Source organism: Mus caroli, chromosome 6 (genome assembly GCF_900094665.2).
Source record: "Mus caroli chromosome 6, CAROLI_EIJ_v1.1, whole genome shotgun sequence".
In the NCBI taxonomy this organism is placed as follows: Eukaryota; Metazoa; Chordata; class Mammalia; order Rodentia; family Muridae; genus Mus; species Mus caroli.
The window spans coordinates 48340667-48355517 of NC_034575.1; the positions used below are offsets into that span (position 1 = coordinate 48340667).

General features: G+C 43.1%; 1 protein-coding gene across 1 annotated transcript in view; it reads right to left on the reverse strand.

Moving 5' to 3' along the window:
* Positions 1 to 375: 375 nt before the first annotated feature.
* Cpvl (carboxypeptidase vitellogenic like) overlaps positions 376 to 14851 on the reverse strand; it is a 108357-nt gene continuing 93881 nt past the window's right edge. Inside the window, exon 12 of the mRNA XM_029478808.1 lies at positions 376 to 496. Within this exon, the coding sequence (XP_029334668.1) occupies positions 386 to 496 (111 nt within the window). The 3' untranslated portion in view covers positions 376 to 385. The remainder of the gene's footprint in view (positions 497 to 14851) is intronic.

The window sequence follows — 14851 nt, forward strand, 5'->3', positions numbered from 1 at the left end:
TGTTTCTGGCTGCCAAGAACAATAATAGAGTCCCTAGGACAGATGTATCATGAGGTTAAACCCTCTTAGTACTTACAGAACCAGATGCTGTTACGAGTCTATCAATTTATTGCACTTTCTGCTCTGGAAGGGATTAGATATTCCATTAGTGCCTCAGACCCCATTTTTCTCATCCCATAAATCAACACACATGATTTTCACGTAAGTGTGCTTCATGATCCCTCACTGTTATTCAAAAGGTCACTTGTTTCAGGGAGACTTTTATTGATTAAAAAGTACCTTGAAAATATAAAAATGATACATTTTTAATTTACATGATATATTTAGTTTTTTTTAAAAAAACAATATTCTTTTGTGATTGAGACTCCTGTTTCAGGAAAGTAGCTTATAAATTATAAGGTTCCCATCCTCTGTCATAGATGAAACGATTGATCATATCAAAAGATCTCATTGGCTGGTCATAGGGCAAAATGTGTCCTCCACCTCGGACGATTACCTTGGAGAGCAAAGACAAAATTACACAGGGAAATAAATATTTTCAATACATGGAAAGTATAAACTCAGATTAAGCTCTAGTTTAAATATATGTGACATTCAGAATGGTGTTGCTACAGCTGGTAGAGCCCTTACCTAGCAGGTGGTGTCCTTGAGTTCTGTCCCCAGACAGAAAACAGAAATAAATACAGAGCATTCCCTTCCCCAAGCCTGGGAGTTGTATGCTCTTCTAGTGATAAGTTACCTTAGAGTCCAGAAAGTTTTTCAGTTCCAGTTCTTAGCTTTTATACCAATTTGCATCTTTTTCCAAATCACTTCTCTTTCTCACTTCACTGCTCCTGAGTGTAGCTGAGAGCGAGTGCTGCGCTCTTAAACTTTACCTGGATGGAGCTTGAGGTAGGAAGGTTTTCCCATCTAGGTCAGGTGGCACCTGATCAGAGCATACTCTGTCTTTTAATTAGCCAGCTAAGTCTCACCACTCACAAATCAAGGATGCAAGTCACTCAGCAGCTCCCAGAGGTGAGCGACCAAATGTGGTAGGCTTGTGATTACATATGTAAATGTGACAAGATTAATCTCAAGGCTCCACAGATGGAAATAGCCTCATCCTCAGAAATGATGTATTTTGGGAGCCTCTAAGCTCATGTGTTCCAGATGTTCTGCGGGGTCATAGTGTGCCATGAATTTTAAAAGGGTTATGCAAGCACTTAAACCATCACTCTAAGGTAGTTTTTAGTAAGCTATTTCAATCCTCCCTGGACCTACAGATGTGGACCTAGCAGAAGAGGCTTCTCAGTTGGGGCTTTTTTCAGAGTCCAGTACACAGAGGAAGTCACAACTGGCTTGTGATGCAAACATGTCAGGGCAGACTTCTCAGGAATCTTTGGGGGAAAAGATTCCTGGACTGACAATGGTGAGTAGGCACAGGAGCAGGGATTCAGGAATTCAGGGACGCACAGGTGCAGGGGTGTAGGAATGCAGGGATGCAAAGGTGCAGGAGTGCAGAGATGCAGGATGCAGGGGTGCAGGGATGTAGGATACAGGGGTACAAGGGTGCAGGGGATGAAGTAGTACAGAGATGCAGGGGTGCAGGGGATGCAGGGGTGCAGGGGATGCAGGGGTGCAGGGGTACAGAGATGCACTGCCAATAGAGGAATTTGTTCCCTAATGTTCAGGAAACAACAGGCATGCACTTCTATATGCAGCCCCACTCATCAAGGAATGGGATAAGATAGAGAAGAGCTGAAATGGCAAACAACCACATGATACAGGCCTGCTGGGATGTGCTGCGATGAACAAATTAGATGTTTTGGGATTTATTTTTAGCTCCAGTAAAAATATAGTTAACATGAAATTACATCTTTAATCACTTTAAGGTATAAGATCCAGTCACATTTAGTGCATTCTCTATCACTAGTAGGTAATTGTGGATTATTTTCATTGTCCCAAAACAAACAGCAGCTGATCCTTTGGCTGCCTAGTCCTCATCCCTGTAGTTGCTGACACCTACTAGTTAGACTTTCTGATTTAAACTTAAGTCCTTTTACTACCTTCATTATACACCCTATCTATGAAATCTTGGCTTCTAGCTATCAGATGGTAACTACTGGTCAAACCAAAATAAATATACACTCAGAAAAAGTCACATTGAAAAGCTAAAGTAACTGAAGACAAGCATCAGAAACAAGCCACGGATCGTCAGCAGACACCTCTAACTATGAGTGAAGCAAGAAGTGTTCAAGATAACTAGTGCACCGATCAAGGCAGGGTTGCTTCAGCAACACACAGCAAGAGCCATCCTAGGGGTTTCCCATCATACACTTGCAGATTAGCAATGATTATTGAACAGGAGGTGAAATGTGACTTCTAGATGCCTCAGTGGATCCAAATGTAGCTAACACAGTATTACGTATTCCTAGAGGAATCCAGATGGAGCTTTGGTATGAGTTGTGTCCGTTATGGGTATAAGAGAAAGGACCTTATGGTCTGAGGGGTATGAGGAAGAGCAAAACCCAAAGAAAACCTCCAAAGAAAAGAAAGTGCAGGCTTGGCACTGGGAAACGGTAAACTTCCCATTAAATCCATGAGTGTCTGCAGAAGGAGGAAGAGCCAGAGACGGGAAAGCCTCAGAAATCCAGCTGTCAGCTCCACTGAAATCTGCTCACCACTGAGCTGAATAAAGTTATGACACCTTCCTCTGACCTTCATAGGTGACATGCGCACACAAGGTTCATAAACATGCAGGCAAACTTATCCTATAATACATTCGATACATACAATGCATACATATATTCATATACACATATAACAAAAATAAATTCTAATAAAACTAAAACTGAGAACAGACAGTATGATAGTAGATGAGACATACTAAAAGTAAAATACATTAGAAACAGAAGCTCGTGTTAATAGTTTAGTCAACAACATCCAGGCTAAAGCATGGTGAATAGCAGCATAGCGTACAAAGAACAGAGAAGAAAGGCCAGGGACATCAGAGAAGCTGACTATTCTTGGCTGGACTTCAAGGATAAAAACATAAGGGACCAGGCAAATGAAATACTGATTGGTAATAATTGTTCAGACTTTATAAAAGCTACCTGTTCTCAGTTTGGGGAAGCTCAAGCTAAATCAGATAAATACAGAGAAAATGGCATCTAAGCACATAACAGTCTGGTGCTGGAAACTGAAGACAGGATGGGGTGGTGAGCTGGCTCAGCAATCAAAGATGCCAGCTGCTCCTGCAGAAGACCGGGGTTCGATTCCCAGAACCTACAGAGCAACACAAAACCACTTGTAACTCTAACTCGGGGGAGCCGATTCTCTCTGCTGACAACCTCGGGCACACACATGGTACATATACATACACTCAGGCACACACACACACACACACGAAATAAAATATTCTTAAAAAGGAAAACCATTTTCCCAGGAAAAGAAGGAGGGTTAATTATAGAAATGATGAAAACTGGAGCGTTAAAAAATGTCCCCAGTGTTCTAAAAGATTTGCCAGCCTGGCATCTCTTTACACACAGAGGCTCACTGAGACATTTTCAAGGAAATGAGAGATAGGGGTGGAGGGCATATTTTGGCAACAGGATGTTAAAGGTTGTTCATAAAGCAGAAGAAAAAAAACTGATCCCTAAATGATGGACAAAAATAATGAATATTAATAATAACGGGGAAAAGACACCATTTACACAAAAGTGTTGTAAACTGAGCAAAAACAGTTAAAGGTCTCCTTGTATGCTTGGAATGTGGCAAGAATACCAAACCAGGTCTACTTTATAAATTAGGATATCTGTGCCCTGATTCTTAGGCAAATATTAATTGTGGGTGGATAGTAAAAATATACGTTACTAGTAAATTATAATGGGGGACACAATGGCTCTGAATTATTGGGTGGGATAAAAGGATGCAAAGAGAATGTGGAAGAGACATCACAGATGAGATGAAAAGCAAAGTTTGTGATCAGGTGTTAGGACAGACGGACCCTTACCATCAAGAAACAGACTGCTTTTCAGATATCCCATGATAGCTGAGAGGCAAAGGCCCACAGATCGGGTTGCGCAGCCTTACCTGCCAGGTTGGCAGCATGCTATGAGAGAGCTTCCCACTCACTTCAGTTTTCATCTCCTGCATCATCATTCGAGCCTCTCGCTCACTCTGTGGTCCTGATGGGGACTAACGTCAGCATCAGCATTGCTCTCTCCCTGGACACTGGTGTCAGCTGACACGGAAAGGGACAGTGCAGTGTGGAGGGCGTTCAGTGCAGAGCAACCCAGAGCCTGGCACAGCTGGGGTTGAGCCCAGTTTGGGGTATTTACTGACCTTTATTTTCTTATTTGTAAAATGGAGGTAAGACTTCAGGTCATCAGGTGTCCCATTGGCTCAGGATTGAGGGATTTGGAGGATATAGGACTTTAGTTTTAAATATAAAAAGTGTCAGACTATCTGGGATGGCTGGTCACTCTAAGGAGGAAAGGGTTCCATGGTGCCTTTGGAGGTTTCTGTCTCACAATATCATGTCCGGCCTTTCTTTTTGTTTGTTTTCTTAAATTTTGTCTTATTATTTTTATTTTTACTTTATTTTATTTATACTTTTTCCTCTCTTTTTACTCTACAGGTCCTTTGTGTATATCTTATGGCTTCCAGTTCAATGTTTTTATGGGATTCTTGAGTGTACAAACAAACAGGTCTCTGTTTCCTGTGCCTTTTCTTGGGCTCTTTTCCTTCTGTTTGCTTGTCTTGTCCAATCCCCATGTGTTGGTCTTCGTTTTATCTTATCTTTTATTATATTATACTTGACTTGATTATCATCCCTTAGAATCCTGTTTATTTTGTAATAAGAGACAGAAAGGGGTGGATATGGATGGAAGGGGAGGTGGGCAGGAACTGGGAGGAATAAAGAAAAGGGAAACTAATGGAGGTAGCATGTGAGAAAAAAATTTCCAAAAAAAGGAAAAAAATTAAAAGAAATCAAAGAGAGTGCATATGAAAGAATAGCTGGTAGCCTGTCTACAACACACGTCTTCCACTCCATTTGCTGATAGAGAAACATAAGCACTCGATTGGCCGCGGCACTATTGTCTGAAGTTTTTATGGTCAAATAAATATTTTCCCTTTTAATTACCAGAGTAAGAGAAGGATTTGCAGCAGTAAAATTAACACACACACACACATACACACACACATATATATACATACACACACACACACTATATATATATATATAGTTAATATATATATATATAATATATATATATATTAATCTTCAAATGTATTTTGACTCCCATATCAGGGATCCCTCTTGCCCTTGGGCTCAGGAGAGCGTCCCTCCATGAGCATGCTCTACTTAACGCCCTCCCTGGGGGCTGACTTATTCCTTCCACTGCCAGACCCATTATCCATCCCATTCCTTCTCTCCCTCCCCTCCCCCCACCCCCCACAGGTAGTGCCAACCCCCCTCTTGTTGCACAACAGACAAATGACAAGCAGGCAAGGAAGCAAGACCTTACTTGTCTTAACAGAGTGGCCAGAAACTGTTCTGCCTTGTCCCTTTTTCGAAGCTTCACTTTATAACACAATGTTTGATGCAACTAAAAAGTGACTGAAGCTTCCAGTTTTTATATTTGCTATCCGTAGGAAGGAAGAAAGCACAACCCAGCCCATTCTTACCCTTACCCAGTATCTTACCTCAGGATCTGTATTTGTTTCTTTTGTGTGAGGGTGGGGGTGGGGGTGGGGGCGGCAGCTGAGACATCCGTGTCCTCTAACAGTGGAGATGGCTCGAAGTGCCCTGGCTATCACATACTGTGAGCCTGCCAACCCACCCAGACTTTACTTCCAGCCCAAAGCAGGATGGGGTGGTCCTCACAGGACTGTGCCGGGTGGGCCTTCCTTCAGAATCAGAAGAGCCAAATGGACTGTTCGTTTCCCAGCTCCAGACTTGGTGGCATAAACTTAGCTGAAGTGTAGGCAAGACCACAGAGCCTGACAAACGGTGCAAACGAAGGCCTTTGATAAACTCCCAGACAATGGCTCTCTTACATCTTTGTACTTCCCAAACAGTACATTCTGGCATACGTCTTCTCTTTTCAAGGTAAACTTAAGTGCCGTTGTTTGGATATAAAGTATTCCCCAAACACTCATGTGTTGAAGGGTTAGTCCCTGGCCCTCAGAGCCTTTAAGACAGTGGGTCTCAACCTGTGGGTAGAGTTTGGCAGCCCCTTTGGCAAACCTCTATCTCCAAATATATATATATCATCATATATTATGATCCATAATAGTAGCAAAATTACAGTTATGAAGTAGCAACAGAAGTAATTTTATGGTTGGGGGTCACCACAACATGAGGAACTGTATTAAAGGGTCGCCACAGTGGGAAGGTTAAGAGGTCTCAGTGGAAGGAAAGATCACTGGAGCTCTTGCCTTCAAAGGAATATTGGACTCTGGCCTCTTCCTGGTTTGTTGTTTGTTTGTTTATTTGTTGCTTCCTAGTCACCATGAAGTATACAGTTTTGCTTTTCTTCTAGTCTCTCTAGGTTGACCGTGTTCACAGACCACTGAGCGTGTGATCGGAGTGGCCTCTGCTCCTTTAACTCAGTTCTCTCTAGGTGGTTTTGTCACTGCGATGGAAATTTACCATCACACTAAGAAATGTTCACTGAAACATATGTTAGAAGGCCCCAAACTTCACCGAAACCCTGCCTCTGGAAATCAGATGGGCTAGATTTCAAGTATTTGCAGAAAGATGAAAAGACCTGTTACCTGCTTGCCTGCCTGTCCATACCTGCCGCATGGATTCTGGTGCAACTGGCAGGAAGGAGAGTCAAGGTTATCCACCACATCCTGGCTGGTTGCATCTACAGTAGAGTACTGAGCAGGCTCCAAAACTGTGCTGTTCAGGGTAACATCAGACCAGGGTATTTGAATTTAACTGTAGTATTGACCCACTATCTACACAGATCCCAGAATCCACAACTGTTCCTGGGTCTCAGAGATTTGGGGTGGAGAATTTGCTAAAGGTTAGAATATTCCTGATGACATTTCCTGAACTAAAACAGTTGAATGCAGAGCCCAAAACTGTGAGGAGAGGGAGTTCCTTGGTCCAACTAACAGCGTGGCAGTCACCCTGCTAGACTCTCCATCATTTGTTTATTGTCTGACTCGGTTTAGCTTCTCCACAGTGATTCGGGAACTGTTGGTTACACTTTGAATCCAAACAACAAAAAGTTTAAAAAGCAAACCCAATTCTTTGCTGGTTCCCGAAAATGCCATTAATTTTTAAAAACCATTCTCCATGGATAGACAATTCTTTAAATGGTAGACCTCACAGGACTTACTTCCCCTTTAATGAAATGGTTCTCTCTCAAATTTCAATAGATTATTAAAAGCCACTCAACAGATAAGAGAAAATATGCATTGTTGCCTAGCTGTAATATATCAATAAATAGATCTGCTAGCCAGTGTATATTTTAAATCATACAATAAATTAGTTCCCAGAGTATTAACTAAGTGCAGTTCAGACAGCTTAATTTAGAAGCATTCTTGTTGTGCTAAGCAGTCCTAATGAAAGAGAACCAAGGGCGCTAAGGAGGCTGCTGCTGGCTAATGACTTAGGAGTGGCTATTGTTTATGGTTTCCTTTGTTTTCAGGAAGCAAACTCTGTGTGCAGATTGCTTTTTTTTTTCTAGCTAAGGAAACCAAACCAGAGTCAAGAATCCAGTCTTTGAAAGGAGAGGATGCTGTCCTCAGCAGCAGGATAACGAAGCCTGCGAGTTCTTTCATAACTCCATGTTTCAGAACGGGGAACACAGAAGGGAAATGGTCTGTGGCTGAAATAAACAACACAGCCCCGGATTGTTCTAAATGATTCATTATCTCTGCATGCCTAGTCTGGTGCCTAGAAGACACCCTGCCCTCTCTAAGTGTGGAGAAGACATCACTTTCACTGGGAGATGTATCAAAATGCACACAAAAATGCACACGTCATAGGAGAGGAGGGATGAGGGAGGGAGAAGGGAAGGAGAGGAGAGACAGGTCTAAGGATGAAACGGAAGCAGTTTGGATTGAATGCACTCAGTGCCAGGGATTATGGTGAGTGGTGTGTAACCAACCATGACACGTTATTTAGCCTCAAGCGCCTTCATGTCCATCAGAAGTTGGCTCTCAGTGGTGTCCAGCGTAGTACATGCAATAGGGCATGTACCTAATCAGAATCCTAGAGAAGGAGCGGAATCAAGGAGGGCTTCCTGGACTGAGCATGGGAACTGAGTTTTGATAGGCAAAGGGGGATAGTTCAGTAGCTCAAGCAGCAAGCACTTAATCAGGCAGGTGTGAGAACCCGTGGGGCTTGCTAGGCTCAGCACTTGTGACATGGTGTCTTGCTTTGTCCCTCCTGGTTCTAACTGGGAAGTGGGGGTGGGTGGGGTGGGGTGGAGGGGAGCAGGTCTGTAGTCTGAGCAAGTCTTCTTTAAGCCAAGTAGAGTTTAGACTTCAGCCAAGGGAGTCAAGTTGGAGGCTTTAAGCACGACCAGACTTGCAGTTTGGAAAAGTACTGAGGCAAGGGTCAACGGATGAGTTTAGATCAGCTAAGGAGCTCCTGGGAAAGGAAAGAATTAAACAATGGCAGTTATAAATACAAATTTAGCATGCTCTTGTGCGGCATCCTTTAGAACACTGCCACAAGGCAACTGAGTTCCATTTGGGAATTTTCAGTGTGGGAAAGCCCTGATGGCGTTTCAATGCTCCCCTAAACGTCGCACTATTTTTATTGCTTTGTATGAATGCACTGCTGTGCTTTTTAAGTAGTTCTCTGCGGTTTCTGTGACGAGCATTAGGGAATGAATCGAACCAGGCCAACAAGAGCAGGAGACTACAAAGCAGATGTGAGAGATGGACCGGGTGTGTGTGGGGGTGGGGGAGTGGGGGGTGGGACGGGCAATGATGGCTCTCCTTCATTTTCTGGTAAGGCTTATGGCAAAGTAGGATCTCAGCAGAGCAAACCAGCTGGATCCTGTCTCCTCCTTGTCTGGATGGGCAGATGATGGAAATGAGAAGGATTCTGAAAGAAAGAATCGGGTTCTCTCTCCTGCTGTTTAAGGCTGGGCTGTAGCTGCAAGGAACAGCTGAACCCGATGATCTGACTAGTTGCTTCTTGTTACTGACTAGTTGTTTCTTATTACTGACTAGTTGGTTTTTATTGCAGAACCACTGGCTGATGGAGTTGAGTTGGAAGGGCGCTGAAGGAAGCCATTTCTGACTTTACTTTTTCTAGAATCCAGCTTTGGCAGGAGATACATAGAAAGAAACAAACACTATTACAACCAAAGCACCCGGAGACATGGGCGTTCCACAGTCAGTGCAGTTGATGGGGGCCAGAAAAGTAGGCAGCAGGAAGGCAAGAGGAAGAGAATACTAACTGCAAGCATTAAGACACAGAGAAGATGTGAAGCCTCCCTCACATAAAAAGCCCAGGTAAGTAAAAGATAACAAGGAAGAAGACCAGTGTTCAATAACCCGACCTTCTTAGACTCAAGGATACAACCAATGTGGAAGACACATGCTATCTAGTCATGTCATAGGCACAAGGAGTTGGGAGCAAGAATGTTCACAGTGAGACCATTTGTAGGCACAAAGCCTTGGGAGTGGCCTAAGGGTCCACCAGCAATAGATGGGTAAATAACACAACCGGATCATGCACTGAAAAAGAACAGCAGAACTGAGTTCATCAATGTGGGAGAACCTCGCCAGGCCAGTGTAGGCTGGCACAAGTTATATTACCACAAAACACACACCAACTGGTCCCTTTATGTGGGCTTAAGCACAGAAAGACAAAACACATACTTGTAGAAAAAGATTATGTATATAAAGGATTGTTAACACAAATAAGCAGAGGAAGAGAATGATAAACTTCAAACACAAGAAGTTTCCTTCCAGAGGTAGTAGGGAGGGAGTTGGGGAGGGAAGGCCAGGGTTATAGGAACACTGGATTTCTTAATCTGCCAGCAAAGAGAATGGCGTTGATCTCTGCTTTGTCTCACCTTCCCACAGTGTTGTGACTACGGAGCATGCCTTCACTATTTAATTTTAAACTAGAAAAAGAAAAAAAAATGCCTACTGATGCTGCCAAGCTCTCAACCAGGGATTGGTGGGAGACTTGTGGCTTTTTCTGGTCTCCCATCAGAGAGAGGATGAGGTTAGGTCCTGTCTCAACCCAGTAGGTGGGAAGGACTCCGCAAAGCAACAGAGCTGAAACAAAGACCAAAGCTGGAAGTCCCCTCACACAGCAGCTCCAGGAAGGCAGAGCTGCCAGAAGCTAAACCTTGGGACTCAGGCTGCTGTGTAAAAAAATAAAGAGTAGAAACAAAAATAAATACGGAGCTCCCCACCCTGGACAGTGCAAGCCCAGGGAGCTCGCTTTCTTGTTTTGATGCTTGCCCGCTGCCTGCTACAGTTCCCTTCCCCCCCCCCCCCCGCCATATGTTAGAAATTTGGTACAAATGAAAAGAAAATGAAAGGCTGGGTGCTCTTCCCTTATTGTCAACAGGTGTGTTTCAGATCATTGTTGAACCGGGAGACTCAAGGGTTTGGAAATAATTCAATACTGGATGCAGGCATGGTGAGACACATCTGTATTCCCAGCGCTGATGGAGCCAGAGGAATGTACGTTTGAGACCAGTGTGGGCTATATGGTGAGCCCCTATCTCCAAACAGGCAATTAAAAGAAAATAGGAAATAACTAACTTCTTGCTTAACTTAGACATTTTTATCAATGGAGCACTTTATAGAAAAATGAATGGCAAACTCCACCTCGGCTCTCCCTACCTCTAATTCAAATAGAGATGGTTTTCTCAACCCTCCCCCCCCCCCCCCCCGAGAAGCAATAACTGGACACAGCTCCAGGTCAATCTGATAAGCATTACTGAAGTAATCTAATCGCTTGAACTTTTAACACGTAATATCAGTGACTGACCCCATGAACACAGAGGGGAGTTTCCTGCCCACCGAAAACAGACTAATGTAGGAGACGTCCACACAAAGAGAGGCAAATACCACGTGTTCACTGGGTGTCCAGCAGCATGCAAAGTAATCAGTGTACATTATGTCAATAATCGCAATACCAAATCTTCCTGTGAATTTTTCCTTCTCTCTTTAAGACTAAGTCTTGAGATATTGAGTGTATACACAACAATAACAATGCTCATGCAAGGGAAAACAGACCAGAGATGAACACTATTATCCGTGCCAGCCAGTTTAAGAAATCTAATGTGTCATGGGTGGGGAAGCACTGGGACAAGTCAAATAGCTTGCCTGATGTCACCCAGCTAGGGAGTAGAGCAGTGACCTGCCCAGGCATAGCATGGGTTAGATAGGAAGTATCCCTCAAAAGGCTCAAGTATTGATGCCTTTGTCCCTGGGTGATGGATCAAATCACTGGAGAAGTAATGGACATCTGGATTCAGGTCTAAACAAATAAACAGACAACTCAATCTACTGAGGAGTCTGAAACCTCACTAGTGAGAATGGCACTACTGAGAGGATGGGCCAAGTCGGAGGAAGCAGGTGACTGGGAGCAGCATGCCATCGAAGGGCGTGTCCCAGCCACTGTCCCATGCACTTTAGTAAGGCTGTGGCTTTCAACTAATGGTGAGCATAAAAGTCATGTCCAGATGTCAAAAGCAGGATCTGTGACAGTGAATCCGATATGAAAATAGCTCTTCTTTCCTGGTGAGGTACTCAAAGACACTGCCAGCACCACTGGGATGTGTTTCCTACATTCAAAAGTAAAAGGAAATGCCAAGTTTCATAATTCATAATGGAAGGAAATACTCTTTCAGCAAAGGGTTAGTAAAAATAAAGACATGATTTTTTTTTTCTTCCTTCTAAGTTCAGCAACCTCTTGAAGACAAGCCATAGAAGACCCTTGTCCTACGCTAATAAGCTTTGTGGAATAACTGGGGGGAAAAAAACCATTAAGTTTACTCATTAAAAGACTACACAGGCTGAAACAATAGACTTTCTCCCCTTTGGCATAGAAATCTACCAGCCTCTTATAGTATTTGAGCAACAATGAAAAGAAAGAAATCCTCTGTGTCCAGTGGCCCCTGGCCAGTGCTTTGGTTGAGAACCAACACTCTGGTTGGCATTTAAAGCAGACACTGCCCCATACAAGCCCTTCTCTGTCAGAGAGGAACACAGATGCACTACTATCTAAGATCACTACACACCAAACCCCCCATAATTGCAGCACAGAATAAAACTGCTAGCTTTTGAGAAAGGAAGCTGACGCTCTGAATAAATAAGAGCTTTTTTTTTCCCTACAAATCTAAATCAACAGTCTCCCAGTGATTTGAGAACAAGGCTTACTTGTAAACCAAAAATGAATGGCAAGAACTGAAGGTGGAAATTTAGCTTAAGTTTTGGCTAAAGGTTTTTGTGAATCGAGGCTGTAATGTGGACTCCACTGAGCAGTAGAGTCATCTAATCTTGTGATGTGTCTGACCACTTGCTGGTGTTTCAGGAGTAGAGCTGTGCTCTCTGATTTCTAGCTGGAAAGCTAGTCAGTAAAACAGGCTGGGATTTGGTAATATCTTTGTGGATCAGAGGAAGTTTGTCCACAGTCACCTGAGGCTCCTGCAAGATGGAGGCTGAAGTAGGGACAACAGGAACCAAAGACAACATAGTTTCTATTTTCAAATTCTTTGCCCTTAAAAGAATCCGACCTTTGTATGGGATTTTCTAGACAAAGACAACACAGTAGAAAAAAAAGATATTTTGTGACTTTTGACTGCAGACCTTAAAAGGACAGTCAATTCCCTAGTGTCAATTTGAGAGGCCCGCTGCCACGTTGTAAGGAGTTCCAGGCTAGCATGCTACCGAGGAGGCTCCAAAGACAAAGCTCCGGAGAGGGATCCCCGCTGGCTAACCCAGCTTTAGCCAAGATCCAGATGGATACAGATGTGCATGTGTGTGACCTCAACCTATCCTGTCTGAATCAAAACACCCAACAGAGCCCAGGCTATCCAATGCTTGTGAGAAATAATAAACTGTGGCCTTATGTAAATAAAGAGAGAGAGAGAGAGAGAGAGAGAGAGAGAGAGAGAGAGAGAGAGAGAGAGAAGCATTTATTGACAAGTCTTAGTCAATTCTTTTTCCCTGAGAGACGAGAGTTCCTAACTTATCTATGAATTGAAAGCCAAGGTCCAACCTATCTTTCTTTGCTCTTAAGTTAAATGTTTATTAGCGTTCAGAAGAGGGTTCATTATTATGACTATTATTATGACTTCTGTGTGTACATAGTTTGACAACATACATACCTTGCTCTTGTGAATACCCTGCCCTACTAGCTCTCTAAGGCAGAGAGAAGACAAATGTGTACTGAGCTTGAACAATTTGTAGATCACACAAAACAAGAGAGACAGTTTCCTATGTGGTCCTACCCAAACCATCAGCTCCCACTTTCTTATCCTCCAGGCCAGAGAACAGCCAAGAGCATCGTCTGGCGGCAGACACACTAAATATGGTCAGACTCCTGTCAAGGAATGCAGCGAGTGGAAGTCTTCATCTGGCAGTGTCCCAGCCCTGAGCCTATCTCAAGATGATGGTCACCATGACCTGCCCACATGTGATAGCTGAGTGGTTGGGGTATTTTGGCCTATGAGAAACATCCTGATGGAAGTCCTCTTCCATAGCTCCCTCTGGCTTATCTTGCCTGCATCTTATTTTATCTTCCATCTTTCCAGCCCTCCTTTCCTGCTTCTACTACCATTGGTCCTTAGGACATAATCCTTAAAGTCCTTAACATCTGCTTTTGGAGACCCCGATTGTAGCTTCCATGAGGTCTTACTCATTGCCAATGATTTCACAGACAAAGCAAACCAAAAAACAAACAAACAAACAAAAATTCCCAGGTGTGATGATTTGTATACTCTTGGCCCAGGGAGTGCCACTATTATAAGGTGTGGTCCTGTTGGAGTAGGTGTGTCACAGTGGGTGTGGGCTTTAAGACCCTCATCCTAGCTGCCTGGAAGTCAGTATCCCCATAGCAGCCTTCCAATGAGGATGTAGAACTCTCAGCTCTGCCTGCACCATGCCTGCCTAGAATCTGCCATGCTCCTGCCTTGATGATAATGGACTGAATCTCTGAGCCTGTAAGCCAGCCCCAATTAAATGTTGTCCTTATAAGAGATGCCTTGCTCATGGTGTCTGTCCACAGCAGTAAGATCCTAAGACACCAGGTCTGGAGACATAGAACCCAAGAGTCAGGACACACCTCTCTACAGAAGGCAACAGTGTTTCGGGATGGGTAGGGATGAAGATCTTTTTTAAACAAGTGCTGTAACAAATCCAGGGCACATTCTGAGTATTAATCTATATCTGGTAATATAGACATAGGTATATTTGTTCTGAATATTTTTATTTACTCTGTTTGTAAACAGAGTTTACTCTGTTTACAATGTACATAGGTGTATTTGTTCTGAATATTTTTATTTACTCTGTTTGTAAAGAACTTATCTTCTCTTACCTAGTTAAAAGTCAAAGTTGTATGGATTACTCTTTGCCTCCTTTTATCATGTCAATACCACCAAGGGCTTGCTGAAGACCTTTTTGAAGTCAATCGTCCATAACAATCTCTCATAATATTTAAAATTGTAAAAACAAAACAAAAATCAATAAATTGTCAACGGGGAAATACAGGTATGGGGTTTTGGTGTTTTCTGGGTGTCTTTCCTCAAAGTCAAAGTCAAAGCATCTTCGCTGGAATTTCATTTCCATCTTCACTGGAATTTGATGACCATGCCCACTTATTCTTTTTTTAATTATGTGTGGTCACACACACACACACACACACACA